This window comes from Rhinopithecus roxellana, chromosome 21, assembly GCF_007565055.1.
Source record: "Rhinopithecus roxellana isolate Shanxi Qingling chromosome 21, ASM756505v1, whole genome shotgun sequence".
NCBI lineage: Eukaryota > Metazoa > Chordata > Mammalia > Primates > Cercopithecidae > Rhinopithecus > Rhinopithecus roxellana.
In genome coordinates this window covers 74,559,698-74,582,905 of record NC_044569.1, presented here as the reverse complement: position 1 = coordinate 74,582,905, position 23,208 = coordinate 74,559,698, and the positions used below count along the sequence as shown (strand labels likewise).

The window sequence follows — 23,208 nt, the reverse complement described above, 5'->3', positions numbered from 1 at the left end:
CTAGAGACAGGGTTTCGCCATGTTGGCCAGGCTGGTCTCAAACTCCTGACCTCAGGTGATCCACCTGCTTTGGCCTCCCAAAGTGCTGGGATTACAGGCGTGAGCCACTGTGCCTGGCCTACTTTCACATTTTTAATTACCTTAAGTCTGCCTTCTCAACTGGTTTAGTAGGATTTTGGAGCTGGACACAACTGGTTTTGGATCTGAGTCCTGTCAGCAGCAAGAGCAGTGACCTTCATAAATTTCCTAGTCTTTCTGAGGCTCAATTTCATCTTCAAATGCTGACAATTTCTGCCTCACTCCTTCGTATGTGGATTAAATGAGTTAAAATCCATTGTGCTCTGAGAACAATGCCTAGCATATAGTAAATGATAGCTTTTTGCTACTATATCTATCCTAATTATATGGACTTAGTGTAACTTAAATTTTGGTGGGAAGAACAGCTTTTGTTTTTGAGTTGTGAGTTTATTCTTGCTATTTTAGTAGCCTTATAATGATGTATTTATCTTCTCACAGACATAAATCTGTTAAATAGTTTTGTTTTCTAATTACTTTTGCAGTTGAGGGCACATGCAGTAGATATTAATGGAAATCAAGTGGAGAACCCCATTGACATTGTCATCAATGTTATTGACATGAATGACAACAGACCTGAGTTCTTACACCAGGTTTGGAATGGGACAGTTCCTGAGGGATCAAAGCCTGGTAAGTTTAAAGATAATAATTTGAAGATGACTTGAGGAAAGTTTGGTATAAACCAGCCCTGTTATATGAGCAAGAAATGGAGAAATCATGTGAGCCTTTTTGGATCGTTTTCTTTCATTCATGCTTTTGGGAAAGAAGGAAGGTAACTTAGGAAAAAACCGATTGAAGAGAGAAAAACAACAACAACAAAATCCTTGTTATTACCCATAATGATTTTTCCCACCTTTGAAAAAATATGCACTGCAGTATTTGATTCTGTCCTGTGGAATACATAGGATCCTTTCATTCTGCTTTAGTTGATTCAGCCAATGCATCCTGAAAGTGAGCCCCAGAAGACGAGAGGCTTTCTGTTTATAAAGTACAGATGTGACTGTATGAGACATAGCAGCAATTAAACACAGTGGGAAAGCCTTAAAGATACTTGATGTTCCTGGGACTAGGTGGCGAAGTCAAAGTGAAAGCATGGAAGGGGCTTGGTGACAGCTATGATTGCTGCCCTCTAGCTCCTCAGGACAGTTGTTTTCAGGGTGACCAGCATGTCCCCTGCAGTGCTGTCCCTTCAACCAGCAAAATGGAAAATGCGCTGGCCTAGAAATAGCACTTGAAGAAAGCCACTCATGATTGTAAAGTGGTGTTTGACTAAGATTTTAGATTCTTATATTAAAAATGTGACACACTTCAGTCACTGTAGAAGAGCCAGGCCCCTAGAAAACCAGTGGACAAGACAATCAGTTGGTATAGGAATGGTAAAAGTAAGTGTTTCACCAGGCTTCCTGAGATGACATGGGGTTCGGAGAGATTTAATTAGCTATTGTATTTTTGTTTCGTATTTTAAAAACCTCAGCATTTAAAATTGTGCTGCATAATACCTTTGTCATCAACACCAGTTTATGCAACACCCTTATGCATAAGTCAGTTTACAGATATAACCAACTATGGCTCAAACGCATACATTTTCTTGGTCCCAGTGCATATCTGTGCCTCTTCAGAAAAGATGTAGGGGTAGGGTGGGGGCAGCTAGAGGGAGGCCAGGGGCTGTGCAGGAAGTTCAGCCATCTGTGACTCCTTCTAAGTCACGTCATCAGAGTAGCTTTCTTCAGTATTTTAAAATACAGTAAAATTAAAGCAAATTCAGCATTTCCTTACTAAAACACAAGTCTTTACAAATATTCCAAAGAAAGCAAACATTGGACTTTTGGGACTGTGGAGATTTTTTTATATTATTTTCTTTTTTTTGTCTATTATTTCAAACTTTGCAAGAATTGTTTCACAAAAAAATTGTTTAAAATGTGTTACTGAAGCTATATTTATTATGCATTTTACCATGAATTTCCATATGATCCACCCATAAATAAAAGACTCTCAGCTATTGCTAGAAGTAGACATATTGTGAGTATATTTCCTGTGGGTCTTCTGTAAGTTTGAAAACATCCTTCTAGGCAAGATTTGTGATGAATCTTGAGCTAAACTGTGTTGTGATCTGTATTTTGGCTCACACTTTTGAAACATACCTTTTTATTCTAATGATTTATTCATTCAGCAAATGTTTATAAAGCACGTGCTGTGTGGTAGGCCTTGTTCTGATACTGTGGATACAGTGGTGACAAGCTAGTTCCTGCCCTGTTGGAACTTAAATTGTAGTAGGGGAGAGAAATAAAAAACATGACAACAAGTAAGTACACACTGAAGGTTTTGAAAAAATAAGGGTGTAGGGATGACACATAATCAAAACAGGTAAATGGTTTAAAGGGACAAGTTCTGAAATGAGATTTGAATAATATTACCAAAGCATGGTTAGTTCAGAACCCAGGATATACCATGGAGAGAGAATACCCAATGTAAACAGGCTTTGAGGTAGAACTGAATTTGAGTATTCAAAAGGAAGGTAGACTAGAGATAAACATTTCATAATTCAGTTCTTAAAAGGATCCCACAGAACAAACCATTCTAAACAGTAACTACTTCTCACTCTATTTCTAAATTACAGTTTGTCTAGCTAGTTTGAACTAATTGGATACAAAGGCTTTGAAGATTTCTTTTCCAAAATATCTAATAAATTGAAGTCTCTAAGTTGGTTCCAGTGTTCTTTTAATCACTGAGGAAATAATGAAACATAATGCCAAATCTCTATGCAATGTACCAAAACAGCAGTGCATGAAATGGTTCCTTATGACCTGAGGAAATGGAGTGTGCCGCGTTCTGCACACAGCCTACATTCGGAAAATGACTCAGGCACTGGGGAGAATCATACTCAGCATGTTATTTTAGACGTTATTGCATAACGGAAGAAAAGATGACAGAGGGAAGAATCAGCGGCAATAAATTATGTTTCTAATGGTATCTGTATTATCCATTATTTGCATTTTATATAAATTAAGGTCTAAAATGAACCTTTTTGGAATCATAAAGTGAATTTATCTTCCAAGTTATGGAAAAATTGAGTTTTTATAAATATGTATGTTGTATAATTTTTCATTCAAGGATCCAGACCAGGTTTTATCTTTTTTGAAATAAGTACTGTTCTTGTGAGTAGCATTTTAAATCAAGTATAAATGACTTTAAATATTTGTTTTTAAAAAGTGAAAATAAGACATATCAAAACTATAAATATACCTTCTCTTTTGGGGTCCCTGGAATGAAGGGTAACCATTTTCCATGTACACTGTCTCTAGGAACATATGTGATGACCGTAACAGCAATTGATGCTGATGATCCCAATGCCCTCAATGGAATGTTGAGGTACAGAATCCTGTCTCAGGCTCCAAGCACCCCTTCACCCAACATGTTTACAATCAACAATGAGACTGGTGACATTATCACAGTGGCAGCTGGACTTGATCGAGAAGTAAGCCAACCAAAAACTCTATTTGTGTTTGCTTTTTATCTTAAAGGTGCACAACATCACACACATTTTATCTCCACATCACAATATACTCACAGTGTTGTTCAAATGCTATGCTAAGCGTTTCCATTAAGTAATCTGTTGTATATTTTTCTGCAGAGCTTCAAATTGGTTAAATGATGTATATATACTAGATAAATCAATGCTAGCCTATGTAGTATTTAATGTGATACTGACTAAGCAATATTCTCTGGTATCTAATTTTTAAAATTTTTAACATTTCCTCAGTTTTCCTTGATAGTCAAAGATTTTTGTGAGGAATTAAAAATCACAGCCAAATAATTTGCACACAAACTTAGGATAATTGTTAATGCTTGTGTTATTAAAAGGCTGCAAATAACATGTATGTGATTTGGGTTTTTTAGCCCTTGTGAATAGGCTGATAGAGTGTATAGTAGATTATCTTCTTTATTAGAACTAGCCCCTTAACTCTATGATTAATTTACTTAAAAGGCTTGAGCAGTAGTAACTGCATTAATTCTACTCACAAGTATTTGAAGTTAGAAATACAGAGAAACACATTTCTGACATAACATTTAGTTGAAAATGTATGCAGTGTTGAAGGCATTGAAATACTATGCAGTATCACAGTCTGACAAGGAACGGGTACTTCTTTTGATTCCCGGTGGGTCATCTCAGTGTTACTGGCCTCAACCCACTGTGCTCCTGCATTCCCCTGTGTTTTTGTACATGTGATCCCCTCGCCCAGGCATGCCTTGCACCTTTTTCTTGATCTTGCATCTTCCAGTTCTTCAGGTTCTGATTCAAGCACTGCTCATATTCTTTCCTGAAAACCTCACTCCTAGAGAAACTTTTTTCATCCTTTTCGATTCTATCCTGACTATTTTCTTACAGATTCTCAAGGTCACTATTTTGACCATATGTAATCATTGTTTGAGTGAAAGATCAAAGGGCCCACTCAGGGAGATCGGTGCTTTGTAGACTTCTGACTGAGCCAGCTTTTACTGTAATGAGACTTCAGATTATGTATGTCAAAAGGAGACATTATACCCACTGCAATAAAATATCATTGACAAGGATTTTAGAAGTTTGTTGTTTTTTGACACTTTATTTTCTGTAGACGCATTTATTTGAATTGAATAGAAGAAAACATTACTATTGCAATTAATATTATACACAAAATAGTGCTAGAAGCACTACAATACAGTAATATGAGCCAATTAAGATTACTTTATTCTGAGCTGAGAGCCTTACTTAGGAGTTGGTGTATGCCTATGACATTGTACCTATTAACTTGTAGGCATCAACAGTTCTTTTTCTAGAATTGATTTGCATCAGAGATTGTTGAAATCAGTTTAGTTTCTTAAGTAGTACTTTTAGTTCAGTAATATTTGGAACATGTATATATTTTCACCTCTTCATTACCATATGAAATACTATTTTTATATGCTGATAAACTCAGCATGAATGCCATAATTTATCTGAGAATCTGGGGTAATTTTCAGTATTCTTTCTTCAGTGCCAGGTTGCTCATATACCAAGTAGATTTAGTTCATTTCATAATCCTAATATTTCTCTTTCATTCACATTGTCATTGTGAGATACAGAAATGAGACTTCATCCTGTTTTCATACGGTAATATTCCTATCTCATTTAGACTGGCTGTTTTATGAAAAGAACGAGGCATGGAAAATTAAAGATACTTTTTACTAAAACAGACCAACCATGTTTAAAAATCAAAGAGACTGTATTTCATTTAGAGGATGAAAGCCTGACGTGAGGCCATAATCATCGTTAAGTTTATCTTCCAGTGGATAGAGAAGCTGTTCACTACCCCTTGATGAAACTAATGTGGAAATGGATTTGAAACTATAGAATTCTGGGTTAGATACAGTATGAGAAATAGCTTCTTGACAGTGAAATTATTAAACACAACAATGAGTTACTAGGGAAAATTATGGAAAACCTTCCTTTTCTGAGAGTCATTTAACATAGAAAAAATGTATCTATCTCGGATGGTTTATGGTAATTCTTCCTGAGGCCGGGGATAAATTACTTTGACTTTTTCAGGCCTCGTGCAGGCTTGAAATTCTTTTATTTCTATTAGAATTCACAGTTTCCTTTCTGTCAAAAGTAATATTCTCGTTCTCTCAGGATGTATGACACCTTTAAGTGATTGAACTCCTAATCACTGAAATGCTTACTGAGATTCAGCTTTTTATTTTTCTTTAATCTTCAGGTTTTAAAAATTCAGTTTTAATTCTTCAGCGTCTCCAGACCTAAAGGTGTATTTGCCACATTACCCCAGTCTTCAGCGTTTATTCCTATCTGTCCTCTTGTGACATTACTTGCTGGTAGTATTCCTGGCCTTTCCACTTCATGTCCATTTTCCTCCCTTTTTGTGCAGGACTGCCAGTGACTCACCCTTGCTCCCCCCAGGTTTGAACTCTGGCTCTGCTTATTATGGGCTGTTTGACTTCCAGTGTATTAACCTGAAACCTCAGCTCCTGCATCTGTAAATGAGAATAATAATATTACCTACCTCATGGGACAGTTTTAAGAATTATCTAACATGACACACGAAGCATTCAGGCCAGTGTGGTGGCCCATACCTGTAATCACAGCATTTTGGGAGGTTGAGGTGGGTGGATGGCTTGAGCCCAGAAGTTCAAGACCTGCCTGGACAACATGGCAAAACCCCATCTTTACAAAAAATACAAAATTAACTGGGCATGGTGGTGTGCACCTGTAGTCCCAGCCACTTGGGAGGCTGAGCAGGAGAATCACCTGAGCCTGGGAGGTCAAGGCTGCAGTGAGCCATGATTGCACCACTGCGCTGCAGCCTGAGTGGCAGAGTGAGACCCTCTGTACTAGTCTGTTCTCACACTGCTGTGAAGAAATACCTGAGACTGGATAATTTATAAAGAAAAGAGGTTTAATTGGCTCACAGTTCCGCGTGGCTGGGGAGGCCTCAGGAAGCCTAGAATCATGGCAGAAGGTACCTCTTCACAGGGCGGAAGGAGAGAAATGAAGAATGCAAGCAAGGGAAATGCCAGACACTTATAAAACCATCAGATCTTGTGAGACTCACACATTATCATGAGAACAGTATGGGGGAAACTGCCCCCATGATTCAGTTACCTCCACCCGGTTCCGCCCTTGACACATGGGGATTATGAGGATTACAATTCAAGGTGAGATTTGGGTGGGGACCCAGAGCCAAACCATATCACCCTGTCTTAAAAAAAATGTGTGTGTGTGTGTGTGTGTGTGTGTATTTAAAAGCATTTTGAAAAGCATTCAGTACAGTGCCCAATACATCTGAGCTATTGTTTTCCCCATTGCCATGATGAATAGCAACAGCAGCATCTCCTGGTTGAGCACTATCTATCACCTTTACTCCTCCTCGTAAGATGAAAGAAATACTTCCTGTTTTCCAAACCTAATAATCTTTCTGTTTGTGCCTTCAACTCCTAGTTCCATCCTGAAGGGGTGTTCTCCTGTTTTCTGTTGTGTCTTCAATCTTCCTTTCTCTACAGGTTGCTTTATAATCTACAAACCTGCTGGGTGTCCGCTGTGGTAACATGGCTCTCCACGCCCTATAGGATGAAGTTAGAGCTTTTTAATAGTGCATTCCAGATCCTCTGTGACCTTGGCCCCAAAACCCTCCTTAACCTAACCTCCTAGAATTAATTTCCTTTCACATACAAATGATGCCCAACCGTTTATTGAACCACACGCAGTCCTTGTGCAAATAGGAAGTTTTCTATTCTTCTGTTCCCTGTTCCCATTTGTTCTGCCTCAATATTCTTTTCCTACATAACAGGCTGATGCTTACCCTCTGAGAGCCAGTTCTCAATCCCTTCTCTGAGCACCCACAATAGTCTCTGCATACCTCTATATAGACTGTGTTGCACAGAAAGTATATCTAGATACCCATTCTCAACATCCGGTGGGGCAGATGTTCCTTGTCTCATTACCCTGAACATGAATCTTAAAGAAATGTTTAAGTTACTATACTTTCCCTGAGTTCCCTACCAGTTTTCTCCAAGGGGCAGCCTGTACTCAAGGCAGGCAGATCACTTGAGCCCAGGAGTTTGAGACCAGCCTGGGCCACATGGCAAAACCCTATCTCTACTAAAAATACAAAAAATTAGCCAGGCGTGGTGGCACATGCCTGTAATCCCAGCTACTCAGGAGGCTAAGGTAAGAGGATCACCTGTCACCTGAATCTGGGTGGTCAAGGCTGCAGTGAGCCATAATCGCGCCACTGCAGTCCAGCCCGTGTGACAGAGTGAGACCCTGTCTCAAGAACAAGCAAACAAAAAATACTTCCACTCCTTCCTCATCCACTTGAAGTCCGGCTTTCCATCTGCTTTCCCCGCTTGACCTGTGCACATGCTGCGTGTGTGCAGTACTCTGACCATCTTAGAAGGCACTCACATAGTGGGTTGATTAATGGTACAGATTCTTGACTCAGACCTGAGTTCAAGTCTAGTCTGTGCCTCTTATGGCTGGGTGTCCATGGCAAGCTTCTGTACCTTCGCAAGCCTGTTTCCTCATCTGTAAAATGGGGTTTCAAAACCCCACCTGCCTCATAGGATTATTGTGAGGACTAAATGAAATAATGCATAGTGTGTAGCACTCTGCCGGGCACATAGTGCTCAAACTCAATAAAAGTTGTTTTTAGTTTTTAAATCAAGGCCCTTGGAACACTGCCAGCATGTAGTACATATACAAAAGAAAGTTAGACTACACATTTATAAGGTAGATGGTACTTTTAGTCCCATTTCACAGATAAGGGGACTGGGGCTTAGCAGTTAAGAATTTGAACAGAGTCACAAATCTATACTTCCCTCCTAAGTTTTGGTGCCATTATTACTCAACTCTCTGTCCCCAGCGCAGTTTATCTAGAGGCAAATATGTCATGTCCTGAAATCTGTGATTTATGATGAATTTCCTATTTCACGTGACCAGGACCTTCTCCTCAGTCTCCCAAGGTCGTAGTTTAATTGCCTTTACTACCCACAATCTGTTTAGTCATCAAGTTCTCTTTTTAATCAAAAAAAGTAATGACATTAAAAGTAATTGCCATTAAAAGTAATGACAAACGCTGCAGTTACTTTTGTACCAACCTAATAGTTGGTATACACTATTGAAGGTTCTTCATATTACTTCTTCCTGCCATTTCTATACTTGCACTCATGCATTTGGTGGCTCTCTATGGTCCTATCACCTGTTACTCTCTGCCTCCATCACTTAATGAAAGCAAGGCTGTATCTCGTTTTGGCCACTGTTTTATCCAAGTAAATACTCCATTGCCTGGCATTTAGAAGACATTCATTAAATGTCTGCTGTATGAATGACTAAATGTTCTCACCTCCTCATTCACTGATGTCACTCTAGTTGTGTTTCAAAATAGTGCTGCACGTGCGTAAGATTTTAATTGGTAAATGCAGAGACGCCTCTAGGACAGCAAGCGGACACAGCCTTTCAGGTGCTACTTCATCAAGTAGAGACTGCCAGAATCTTAAGAAATTCATCATGTTTATTTTTTACTGTCATATTTATGATAAGTGATGCTAGCTTTCCATTTATGGGACTTCTACAATAAATTAAGCTTTAAATAGCAAATTAATGTCAAGATAAATAGGAAGTGACTCATGGTATGAGGAAATATTAGAATTGGGACTATTGTATATGAATCACTGTGGTTTTGGGAAAAGGTGAGCTAGTTTATGCTCCCAGTATGGGTTTTAATAAATAAATTATAACTATCCATGTGAATAGAAGATGGTTTTTTCTTTACCTGAGGTAAGATCGTGCAAAACGCAAGGTTTCTTATGCATTCACCCATCCATCCACCAAGTCAGAAGCATTTGTTGAATTCTTACTCTGAGTCAGGCACTGTGCCATATGCCAGTGACACAAGCATCAACAAAGCAAGGGCCCTTGGGACGTGTGTGTGTGTGTGTGTGTGTGTGTGTCTGTCTGTATATATGCACACACATGCACAGTGAGGCAGATACAGATACACGACCGGTAACAGCCATATAAACTATAAACAGTGATGGGATGTGTTGTGAGGGCTCTGTCCTGAGGACTTGGCAGAAGTCATCTCCAAAGTAGCTTTTAAGCCACATGTTAGCCAGGCTTGGAATGAAGGGAATGATATTCCAGGCAAGGGTTTCTCAACCAGGACACTATGACATTTTTACTTGGTGATGAGGCCTATCTTGTGTATCGTAGGATGTTTAGCAGCATCCTTGGCCTCTACCTATTAGATGTCGGTACTAAGTTTGGTTGTCACAACTAAGCACTCCTTAGTTGTGACAACCCAAAATGTTCACTCTGGGTAACATCCACTAGTCTAGGCAGAGATGAATGCCAAATTCTGTGACATAGGATCATGACAGGGCATTTGAAGATAAATGCAAAATAGCTCCAGGTGTGGGGTAAGCGAATGGGAGGAATCACTTTTGTAAAACAGGCGAGTTTCAGAGAGGGAAGGATTGACAGCAAGCAGATGAGTTCGGATTGTATTCTATATAGAGCAGGAAGGGAAGAGAAGTTTTCAAGCAGAATCCCCTTGATCAGCTGAGGTACTATGAGAGCGGGAAGTCGAACCCTTAGGGAATCTAAATGTCAGTCATTCACAAACAGATGCCCAGTGACCAAATTAGGCAAGAAGCTCTAAGCAGTTCATTATCTAAAACATAGGCCATCAAGGCTTCCTTACTACATATAAGAATATTTTACCAATCAGGCATTTGAAAATGGAGATGACATTATTTACCAACTGAATTTTTTTTTAATTTGAAGAGATACTGTACTTTGGAAATAACAAGTGTCCTTTTGTAATTTAAAATTTCCAGACTAGCTTGCAGCAATAAGAAATTTCAAGTATTAGCTACTAATTCCAGTATTGCAGATCAGTGGAAAATTATTGGATGTATTATGCATACACAATTCTAAAGATTTTTGTAGAATAGACATTAGGAAAGAACTATACCTTCATGTAATACCTATGTGAGTTAACTTCTTAAAAAGTAAACTTCCTTTTTTCTCTCTTTTTGAGAATGTTCATCTGTTTCTGCAAATAACAGCTAACAAAACTCAAATTTCAAAAGTCATAATTTTTTTTATTTTCATGGTTTTCAGCTGGGAGGCTGAACTGAATGCCCCGCAAAATTCTCTCACTAACCATGAAAGCATTAAGCTGAAGTGACACTTCTAACTGGGGAAGAAAACCAATTGAAGAAGTATTATAGCTTATGTTCACGTTATAGCGAGGTACTGTGGGTTAAGAAAAATTAAATGACTCAACCAACATTATTTCTTTGTGTGTGTTTTTTAATTCAAAAAAGTCTAACATGTTCTCTTTTAGGAAGACAAAAATAACTGAAATAACTGCTAGAGATTGGCATTTGGGTGGACAGACAGAGACTTAGAATCTAATGTGGGCGGTTTGGCTTTCCCTCCTACTCCTTTCTTTTCTTTGCCCCTCCCTCTGACAACTAAATCAAAAGCTACAATTTCTGTCCGTTCTATCTAAGCTCCAGAAATCCCTTAGGAATGGCCATTCATAATGTTAGCTATATTTAGAATCAGGGAAAACTGCACTTTGCAGTGACAGTTTATTTTTGTATGTAGTGGATTTTGTTGTTCAGAATGTTTTAACATTTATGAAAATGATCACTGTTTTTGATCTATCTGTGCCAATTTCCACAGAGATTCCAAATGATTTTAGATATTGTTTGTAGTTAGGCTTTCCTAATATAAAACTTTTTCGACAAATGCCTGACTTCTCAATCTCAGCATTTTCTCTTAGATCTATTACAGCTTAATTTGGCTCTCTTTTAAAACAGTCAACCTGGGATTTGAAAGTAGTGGATGCCTATCTAATAATAATCATCTACATGTAAATGTATCAATATTTATGTCCATTGTAGGTCTGTGCTCAAAACAGCGGACACAATGAGTGTTACACCCAAATCCTAATCCATTGAATACGCAATTATCAGATATATGCCGTTAGAAGACTATGGAAATAAACGTAAAACCTTCAAGTTTTGACTTTGTTTAAGAATGCTGTGTATCTCTTCTATATGGTTTTGAATTATATGTATTAATGGAATTTAAGGGGAAATATTGCATCTACCCTGTTAAAATAGAATATATGTAAGAACATATAAAAGGAAAGCTTACATACTTCGTGAATTATGTATGCATTCTTCTCCCTCTCTTGAGATTCTTCATTGTCTTTAGTATCCTAAACTGGGTAGAAATTAACATACAAGAAAGTAAATATGAACCAAATGACTTGAATGCTTGATCACAATCCTGTGAAGTGAAGAAAGGCGAAAGTTGGAACCAGATGGAGGTTTCAGCTTAGCTGTGAATTTCACACGTCTGCATTGCGTTCCTTTCTGCCAGTAGAGGTGAATATACACAGTTAAATCTCTCTAGACAGGGACCAGACCTGTGCTTCTAAGGGAACTCCACTTGGGAAATTTCAAGTCATGTTAATCAGAATGAATGATGCCATGCTCTCCTTGCATTATAAAGAGCCATTTACAGAACAACTGTTATGTCTTCTTGAGGAACTAGTTTCATTTAAGTTGTTATCTTTATTTCTTTTTAGAAAGTGCAACAGTATACGTTAATAATTCAGGCTACAGACATGGAAGGCAATCCCACATATGGCCTTTCAAACACAGCCACGGCCATCATCACAGTGACAGATGTCAATGACAATCCTCCAGAGTTTACTGCCATGACGGTGAGTACAGCCTGTCACTCACACAACTTTGGGTCTATAGTTCGTTACTGAGAAGTTTGGTCATGAATAATAAATGTGTTAAATAGAGGTGGAACTTGCTTTACCTAGTAGTAGCATGGCTGCTAACTAGGACATTTCTGTCATCAGGGCCTTACATGAGGCATCCAAGTAATTTGTTTCCTTGTAGTCTCCAAGTCCACTGCTAAAGTTGTTAAAATAAGCTGCCTGGAAAACACGTCCTAAAAAGACTGTGCTGTTGTAACAAAATGCTTATGAATATTTTCAGATGCATGAGCTGCATAACTGATTTATGCTACTTTGTCAGCATATAATTATCCATATCTGGGGTAAAATCATTTTGTGCAGACAAGTTCTTTCCCCCACCCCACCATAATCACCTAGAGACTCACAAATGGATGCCGATTTTAATATTAATGAAACTGTAAGGTAATATAGAAAAAAACTGGACTACTGAAAAATGTTACAGTATTTTTAAAGTCAGACATAAATGCTGTGATTACCTGCGTTATCAGTCTCCTTATTTAGTGTTGATAATAAAAATTTAATGGGGCAGTAAAATTGGACGGTGTGGTCATCCAGACAAGTTGTCCTTCAGTGGTCCACGCTGCTCCTCTGACTCAGGTTTGTCTTTCTCACAGTTTTATGGTGAAGTTCCTGAGAACAGGGTAGATGTCATAGTAGCTAATCTAACTGTGACTGATAAGGATCAACCCCATACACCAGCCTGGAATGCAGTGTACAGAATCAGTGGCGGAGATCCTACAGGACGGTTTGCCATCCAGACCGACCCAAACAGCAACGACGGGTTAGTCACCGTGGTCAAAGTAAGTGTTCCTCAGGCCACTGACAGCTGCTCAGCAAGGACCAATATATGTCCCCCCACTCATTGTTTTGCAATGGAAACTTAGGACGTTTTTCTTTCAGATATCTCCAGGTGTGGGTCTGATATATATTTGGGAGGTTACGTCTTACCTCCCAATATACTATATACTTACTTATAAAGTATAATTTATAATTACATAAATTATACTTAATTTATGCTGAGGCATCATCACTGATGTGAGAGTTTTTGAATGAGAGGTTTGCGATGAGAGTTTCGTGAGTTTTTGAATGAGTTTTGAGTGAGAATTTTGTGAGCGTTTTGATGATTGATTTTGAATCAGTTTGGACAGTTTTTACCAATCTGAGTACAGGACTGGCCTAAGCAACATTAACTGTCGGTGTAGTTGATATGTTCGTGATATATCACATTCTGAAGTTTTAATCACCATTGATAGCTATTAAGAATGATGCCTCACACCTGCTATTTTCATATCTACAGCTGTTAGAATATTGGCAGATAGTGAACAAACCAGAAAAGCCATAGAAGTAAAATGCAATGAGTAGGCAAGAAGAAAGCCTGCATTTCAGAAAGCTCTTGCATTTGCATGGCTGTTTTTAAATGCTGTTTCTGAGACGTTAAGAAATCGGTTCTTCTGATCTTATGGTCAAAAAAGAACCAAACAAAACAATTGAATGCTAGAAGCCAAGGGGATGTTCTTCAAGAATAATAAACGCATAGCTAGAATGGAAAAGCCTGTTAAAGTGAACATCCCTTTCTTTTAGCCGCCCAGTAAAGAGATTTACTTCTTTGCCTCCCACGTAAACACTCTTGATTTGTAAGTGAACCTAAATGTTGACCTTACGTAGAAAGATGTGCTAAAGTTGCCAAGAATTATGCAGATGCGTGAGTAGAATGGAATGGGAGTGGAAACTCTCAGAAGGAACGTGGTGATCAAAAGCACCAACTCGAGTCCGCTGTCTGTGTAGAGTCTCAGCGCTGCTCCTGATATCTGTGTGGTCATGGCCAGCTATTTAATCACTGTAAATTCTAGGTTTCTCATGCAGAAAGGGGCTGATAACAGTACGTTAGTCATGGTGTTATGAGAGATAAATGAGCTTCATACACATTAAAGGACTTTGAACTGTGCGTATACCCCTTAGCTTAAATAAATGTTACATCAGGGGAAAGTTTCCTGTGGCTAGTGAAATCACTCTAAATATTGCAGTCTTACTTTTTGGCATTTTTTCTGCCTTGTTTAAAATACTAGAGAAAGGAATGTTGAATTGGGGATTTTAGAGAGAAAAAAACGATGTGTTTGAAGATTTTAAAAGGTGGTCTAGGGTAGGAAGCTGATACAGTTTCTGCTGATAATGAGGCTTTCTCATGAGCGTCACCTCTTGATCATTCTTAGGCTACCAGTTATGAGCCTAAGAGATCTTAATGCTCTTGTTTTTCCTGTTATTACTGCACATTAATGCTTATTTGCACCTCCATTAGCAGGTGAACATGGGAAATTAAGAGTGAATGTCCAGTCAGTTGACTCCTGGTAACATTTCTAGTGACAGCAGGATTCAGTGAACTTTGGAAGTTAATATTTACATGAAGGGTTATTTGTGCATTGCATTTATCTAGAGTGTTTTTCTTAAGCTTGGGGATTTTACAGACCAGTAAAATACTCAGAAATATTCTGGAAGACAACAGAGTTTTAGTTTGCTAAGAGGAAAAGAAAAATTTTTTCCACCTACCAACAGTATTATTTTTAAAAGGTGTGTTTGTGATTAGGTATACGTTTGTACTGCAAAATGTGTACTTCAAATTATGAAAGGTATTTTTAAATCAAATAAGTTTAGCTTTATTTAAAAATTACATTTTCTGATTTTTGGGTTGTTTTCAATTCATCATAGACTGGTGAAAACTTTCCTGGATGAGGAGTGATCTTTGTACTAATATTTGAGAGTGTGCATTTAGACAATCATGTTCTCATTGACTTTAAATTATTTAGTATTTTTAGTCAACAATGCTATTCTTAAGAATAATCAAGTTTTTAGATGTACCTAAATAATCTGTGCAGTAATCATGTGCATTGTTTTGTGAACATAAATCTTTTAAGTACTCAAGATTTATAGTTAGGTTAATTGGAATAAATATTTTGATAAGTGACCATGCTAATGCATGTTTTCCAGAAACTTGAGAGGAACTTTATCATGTAGTAAATGAACAAATTAATTTTTTGGAAATGGAGTTGATAGAGGAATAAACTACAGAATGCAAGCATTCTTATTTCCTGCAAAAATATGGCTTCCTTTTTATTTTCCAGCCAATCGACTTTGAAACAAATAGGATGTTTGTCCTTACTGTTGCTGCAGAAAATCAAGTGCCATTAGCCAAGGGAATTCAGCACCCACCTCAGTCAACTGCAACCGTGTCTGTTACAGTTATTGACGTAAATGAAAACCCTTATTTTGCTCCCAATCCTAAGATCATTCGACAAGAAGAAGGGCTTCATGCCGGTACCATGTTGACAACATTCACTGCTCAGGACCCAGATCGATATATGCAGCAAAATATTAGGTATGAAATGCTGTTTGCAGTGTTTTTGGAGCTTATGTTCTAATTCACTATTCACTATCACTATTCACTATTCACTATCTAATTCACTATTTGAGTAAGAAATTTTCATTGGAATCAAAACTACATATTAAAAGATAATTTAAAATTCTTTGAATTTTCTTCTCAGTCAATGACTATATTAGATATAGATATCTGTATCCATATTAAAATGGCTTTATTATTTAAAGAAAAAGCTGTTCTTGCTTCTCTGTATCTGCCATTTTTACTTTAAAAATACTGTAGAATTATTTAGCCTGTGCCTTTATGCCAAACATCACAAAAACGTTCTACAGGGAACTTTCAGAAGCTTATAACATTTATCTCTCCTCCATGCATCATGAAGGAAAGAAAGCTTATGCCAAAACCAGTATCTAAGAGCTAAGTAACATCCCTTACCTGTACAGTAGTTATTTAACTTATAAAACCTATCTGTAAAGATTTCCAAACTCAGCAAAATCTAATTTATCCTTCCTGATGAGGGAGTGGATGGTTGGCAGAGCACACCCCATGCGACTGTTCTCCAAAGCAGGTGATGATCATTTTTAAAATTAACTTATATTTCATTAAACTTCTTACAGAACTGCTGCTAGAAGATAACTTCATATTGTTATCTTTTATTAAATGTTAAATGTTCTCCATTTCTCTATTCACTGAAATCAAGACAGCTATTAATAAATAGCCAGTTAATAGAGGTATTGAAATCCTACAACTTTTACCTCTCCAAACATAGCATACCTTTTCCAATCCGATTGGTTATCTAATCTTTAAAAGTTAATCCCCACTCCAAATTTTAAAAAGGAATTTAAGCTGATAAATCTGCCAATTTAGACTCAAGACTATAGGCCTTTCTTTGCAAAGGTATAGATCTGAGGCTCAGCCCAGCGTGAAAGATGCAAGTAGGAATGGGATTATGGTGGTCTTTCCAGTGTGGCTTCATGTTGGCCATGATAAAGTGTTAAAATGTTTCAGGCGTGTTCTGTGATACAGTATTCAATTTCTTTTGTAATTTCTCTTAACTCCTATACATTGAGACTACTGCTTATCTAGAAACTATATTCAAGCTATTTTCCTGCACCATTCATATCTGTTGAAGTGGACGAGAACCTAAAATGATATCTTTCCAATCTGCTTTAGCCCACATTAGAGAGACTGTGCTCCTAGTCTTGTCCCTCAGACACCTGTAGAATGTTCCCTACATGCCTGACCAAACCACCTTTATGTGCCTCCCAATACCACTGTCACAGAAATACTTTTTCATGTTAAAGCTGTATTTCCAGCTGTCATCTACAGAAATGCACGTTAATGAGCCAGTTGCATGTGGAACTAAACCTGTAAAATATGCTTTTTTAAAGTCTCATATAAAAAAATTAAACTTCATTTTTATTTTGTAGATACACTAAATTATCTGATCCTGCCAATTGGCTAAAAATAGATCCTGTGAATGGACAAATAACTACAATTGCTGTTTTGGACCGAGAATCACCAAATGTGAAAAACAATATATATAATGCTACTTTCCTTGCTTCTGACAATGGTATGTTCCCTGTTTTTTCTTGTATGTTGATGAAAGACAGTAGATCCTCATCATGCATGCTCAGGAATTAAAAATTTCTACAAAACTCAATTGCCTGGAAAACTGACTTTTATAACTCCGAGGTCCAGCTTTTATTTATCATTTCAGACAGGTGTCCTGGAACATCCTTCAGTCTTTGCAATGACTGTTCTTGATGTTCATCCACCATTCATGTAGACATACCTGTGTTATCTTATTGTGCTGTCACACGTTGATGCCCTAAGTCCATCCTCAGTGGCCCTAGACACTGGGTTTTTTGAGTGGCTCTTTTTATATGTCTTCTAGTCACTCTGTTTGCTGCCATTAATATATGCATCTCTATCAGTCTTGCTTTTTATAATTCTCTGCTTCTGTCTGCCATGGGCTAGGAAACTTAATTTTGTGCATAAATTGAGATAAGTGAGTAGTGAGCTTCAGGGTGTGGGTTTTGGAATATATACGTGGTACCTTCTTTTTTTCCTGAGTCTCTGCTGGTTTTTAATTGGTTAAGATTTATAGATAAGGACGTTTTTGAGATATGTAATATAAAGAGAACTTATGCAGACCTGATAAGGGGCTTATTTTGCTTTGTTAGCTCTCAGTATGATGTGTGCTTCAGACTTCAGGCTCTGGAGTTCTACAGGACCCCCAGGCGCAGACTCCAGCTTTCCCACTTTGAATCTGTGGGATTGGCATGAGGTTTTAAATATATTTGTTTCCTTTTTTTGTTAAATAGAGATAGGTATCTGCACCTTACTCAGTGTTTTAACTAAAATATAATGACTTCTACATATATATGAAGCATTTGAAACAGTGGCTGACACAAACTAACCACTCAAATAAGTATTCCTATTGTGTATTAATAGTTTCAAAACTGAAACACAACTATATTTTAAAATATTTTCAGTATTAAACTATAAATATGACTGTTGGTATTTAATTAAAAAATAGCAGGCTTCAATTTGGTGGTTGAAGTTGGTGTTTGCAATTTTCAAATTGTAAAATATTTTGCATTGCTAAAATGTTACATACCAATACTTGAAGAATAATGTCAATGAACCTTTCTAAATCTGTATACTAAGATTTAATGAGATTACTATTTGTAGAAAATTTGTGTAATGACCAACCAAAGAAATATTTCTTACCCTTTTTAATATGGGACCTCTTGTTTAAATAGTGTTGGAACTTTGTAGGAATAGCTTTTGCCATTGTACATCAAAGCATATCATTAGTACCTGTTTTATGCTTTTTTGCCGTAAACAGTGGCTTTCTTTCTACAGTGGAACTGAAAGTAATGCATCTTGAATCACTAGGTTAAGATCTAAAGAGCCATACAATTATGTGTATGTATGTATGTATATTGGTTGTGAGTTACGACCAGATTTCTCATTCACCAATAAGGATTGTTTTCTAATTGAAAAGCTTTTGATAAGAGAGAGAAGTGACCTGTTAAATGTATGTAGCTGTGATGTTTTGCAAGTGCACTTTATTTTTAGTCACAAGGCTAGATTTGGAGCCCCAGCTCTGTTCCTTAATGATTAGGCAAGCTCTTATACTCTTTATGCCTTAGTTTCATTATTGATAAATTGTTTCACTACCTACATATTCTATATGGTTGTTACAAAAGTATAGTAATATTAAATGTGATAATAAATTTCAAAGTCCCTCAAACTATTGAGTATCATAGTGGTCATGGTGGTGTTGGAATGTTGTAACAGCCACTATACACTTCCAGTTCAACTCTCCCTGATCTTAGAACTATCATATTCCTCATAGAAATTGGTAAACATTCTTCCTTATTCCCTCCCCAGGATTGTGTATGTATGTGCACCTTCCTAGTTGCATGACCTTTGGCAGGTCGCTTAAATCTCTGGTCTTCAGTGTACAGCATTATTTATAAAATATTCATAAACATATTATATGTATGTGTATGTGAATATTTATAGTATAGCAGAAGCAAATCAAATCACTAGACTAAATTATCACACAAAGTGGTGGAGACAGCATTTTATTATTGTGGAATGAGAATGGGTTTGAGGTCAGGCCGACCCATCTTTATTAACAACTCCACCACTTACAAGAGTGTGTGACCATGAGCAGTTTACAGACTCAGGTTCATCTGTTTAAACCTGTGTCATAGGATTACAATGAAAGAATGTACATAGAGCAGCCTAATATGATCTCAAGCAGGTAGTTGGTTGGTTAGTAAATATCATTTCTCTTCTGCATGATATTCCTTCCTGAGTTGAGGTCTGTGGTTCTGTATCACTTGTCTGTAGACTGTTTCAAGAAGTCAAAGCTGTATGTTCTTTCATGCATATATATTGGTTCTCCATAAAAAGAGTAGGGTCCACAGGATCATGAGCCCTGTGTTTGCATCTCCAACATTCCTCACAGTGCCTGGAGGAGCATGGTCTGTGCAAGCCCTGAATAATGGGCAGGAGGGGCAAGGAAAGTCTGGGATTCCATAGCAGGGGCATTCTTCGTCACCTTGCTCAGCTCCTGCAGAGCAGCAGTGGCAGCTCAGGGTCATTCTTTCTGGGAAGCAAGAAGGGGCTTTGTTCTGGAAATGGTCTGCCCAGATGCCATAGCAACTAAATTTTTCCAAGGTTACACAGTTATAAGGGCCAGAAGGTTAGAAGCTTTGAGAATTTCACCATAATTGAGGCTCATTGGAGAGAACTGTTCAGCATCGTTTGTGATTTTTCTCTTTTCAGGAATTCCTCCTATGAGTGGAACAGGAACGCTGCAGATCTATTTACTTGATATTAATGACAATGCCCCTCAAGTGTTACCTCAAGAGGCAGAGACTTGCGAAACTCCAGACCCCAATTCAATTAATATTACAGCACTTGATTACGACATTGATCCAAATGCTGGACCATTTGCTTTTGATCTTCCTTTATCTCCAGTGACTATTAAGAGAAATTGGACCATCACTCGGCTTAATGGTAAGAACAGGTTAATTATTTGAATATATGTGCAGTTGAGAGATTTTGAAGCCTGGCATGAAAAGTTAATTTTTATGTGCTTCGTAATCTTCTCATTATACATACTTTAAAAGCTACTTAAAGTTTAAGTAAGATATTAAAGGCCTTTACGGCCAAAAAAGTATTTAGAATGCAGCATAGTTGTAATCCACTTTATGTGTACTGTTAGGTAGTAAATACATTCTGAACAATGCTATGTGTTTTTTTACCACTTTAAGTATTACCTATCAAACTATGTTTTTCCTTTTTCATGTAGGTGATTTTGCTCAGCTTAATTTAAAGATAAAATTTCTTGAAGCTGGTATCTATGAAGTTCCCATCATAATCACAGATTCGGGTAATCCTCCCAAATCAAATATTTCCATCCTGCGCGTGAAGGTTTGCCAGTGTGACTCCAACGGGGACTGCACAGATGTGGACAGGATTGTGGGTGCAGGGCTTGGCACTGGTGCCATCATTGCCATCCTGCTCTGCATCATCATCCTGCTTAGTGAGTACTTTTACTGTCTTTTAGATTTCAGTTCTCTTGGCTTCCAGGATGTTCAGCAAAGTCATTTGTTGCTATTGCCTGGCAAAGTAGTCTAACAACCCTTTGACCTTTCAGCATTTCCTCGCCAATCGTATATGGGTCGGCCAAGTCCACTTTAGAATGAAAAAACCCCAGAGCTTTGTTTCAAGCACTTGAGGTTTGCAGCAAGCCTCCTCAGCATGCCTCTTCCGTGCTCTCTTCCCCTTTCTCTTGCTGATTGCTCAGGGAGCTGTAGTAAACGCTTTTCATAGGAAAAACGTTAAACAATCCCAAGTTTGAGCACTTTTCTTATGATTTGAGTATGAATTTATGGCACGTAGTTGTTGATTTAGGAAAATAAGTATATCGCTTTCCTTCACCTTCCTTCATATAAAGCACAGTCAGCAACGTGCTCCAGTCATGCGAGGATCAAGGTATTTGTTTCTGAAGGGCTGTGTAAAAGAGTGAGAGATTGCACTTCACATACAGCACGTTTGATAATAGAAATGATTACCCAGCTCAATAAATTTGTCTTTAGAGTAAGTGTAGATTAAGGAATTGCTTCTTTTGAAGGTACTTTACAATCTTTGGTTCAATGGAATGCAAAAAATTAACCACTGGAAAGTACTTTAGGAACCACTTCTAAGCAGGCAGGTTAAAAGAATAAATTGCCTGGGCCCTGTGTTTTATTGTGAAATAGCAGCAGGACTTAGTTTATTGTGTGATCATGCTATACACCAATCACTTTCTTGAAAATGTTGGCCATTTCTTTTATGTTTTCTCCATTTACAAGTGTTCTGGTAATTTAGAATTCTATCCTTTTATTCTAAGCAATTACTATAGAAGTCTAAGCATTTTTTACTTCCTGTGTGGAGACTACTTTGGCTATAATTTGAAACCTGCATGCTATTACTAATAATCCACTTGCTAGATTTAGCCCTGGAACAATAGCAAATGAGATCATGTTATCTGGCTTTAAAAGGAGGATATTTACTTTTATGGCCAATAATAAAAATGTGCTCCAATAGGAGTCATTAAATCTTTTGCTTCAGGATATAAACTGATATCCCCAGATTTTAGACAGAATTTGTTCCTAGATGTGCACTCAGGGATATGTTTCCATTTCAACTGAAATGTGCCATAGATGCCAATCTTATCAAGAAAGACTTAGGTATGATGGATTATGGCAATGAAGAAGTAACTGACGTTTTGAAGGAAACTGAATTGGTTCTGATTTTAACATCAACTTACTGGAAAATGTATGGTTCTAGACCTGGCACAAAGTATAAAACATGAAAGTCTAATGTTTTTTCAGTGTTCAAATGAATCCCCTAGCTTTCTTAGCTGAAACATGCACTAGCCTCTGGGAGTCAAAACCTCAAAGTCCAATTCCTGACTTAGTTCCAATTTACTACCCAGGTCATCCGGGCAAACTTTGTCCTCCTGGAGAAGTGTTGTTTTCTGTGAATTTTGGAGTGTAATGATGACTGACCAACCTACATAACACAGCAAGTAACAACTTACTGCTGTTTTGTGTCTCTAGAATTTACAAGGCCCTATTAAGGACAACTATCCTTCAGCAAGCCAAAGGGAAGATAGAAAAAGTTACTGTCCCCATATGTGGATGGTAAAACTGAGAACAAGGATGATCACCTCTCAAATGAGTTTGCAGGGCACCAGGGATGGGAGCCCAGGCCTTCATACTCTAAACCCAGTGCTTCAGCCTGCTTTGTCTTGTCTCTCTTAATGTGAGGTCAGAAATATATAGTAGAGTGAAAGATGCATTACAAACCTTCAGCCTATATAAGTATAAATTATTAGTACTGAATACTGTGACTAGATAGGCCAGGCTTTAAAAATGACAATATTATGTATTTTTACTATTTTCCTACCTAGTCCTTGTGCTGATGTTTGTGGTGTGGATGAAACGCCGGGATAAAGAACGCCAGGCCAAACAACTTTTAATTGATCCAGAAGATGATGTAAGAGATAATATTTTAAAATATGATGAAGAAGGTGGAGGAGAAGAAGACCAGGTGAGCAGTGCTTTCAATCTTTAAAAAGAAATTTTATGATCATATAAATTTAGTAGTGGGAAGTGTTAGTACATCAGTAAGAAAATGGTATCAGGTTTCCCTCCTGTTATCAGTCATTTGGTGAATTGTTTCCTATGTGTGTTGAATATTTCTCAATTTTTTTTCGAAGTACCAAATGTCATTGTGTTTATTTTGTAAAAAAAAAAAAAAAAAAAAAAAAAAAATTAACATTGTTTCAAAGACTTTAAACCCAATTCTAGTTATATCTATGTAATGATAAATATACTGTTCTTTACAGTTTCTCTTCACTGGATATCC

The 23,208-nt window shown here is 37.5% G+C and overlaps 1 protein-coding gene across 1 annotated transcript in view; it reads left to right on the top strand.

The window, feature by feature from the left end:
- The window catches only part of CDH2 (cadherin 2), a 222,683-nt gene that overhangs the window by 165,716 nt on the left and 33,759 nt on the right, over window positions 1-23,208 (top strand). The window contains exons 6-14 of the mRNA XM_030926084.1: window positions 561-705; window positions 3,378-3,550; window positions 12,213-12,350; window positions 13,010-13,195; window positions 15,512-15,765; window positions 17,196-17,338; window positions 20,074-20,307; window positions 20,603-20,836; window positions 22,751-22,890. Of these exons, the coding sequence (XP_030781944.1) occupies window positions 561-705; window positions 3,378-3,550; window positions 12,213-12,350; window positions 13,010-13,195; window positions 15,512-15,765; window positions 17,196-17,338; window positions 20,074-20,307; window positions 20,603-20,836; window positions 22,751-22,890 (1,647 nt within the window). The remainder of the gene's footprint in view (window positions 1-560; window positions 706-3,377; window positions 3,551-12,212; window positions 12,351-13,009; window positions 13,196-15,511; window positions 15,766-17,195; window positions 17,339-20,073; window positions 20,308-20,602; window positions 20,837-22,750; window positions 22,891-23,208) is intronic.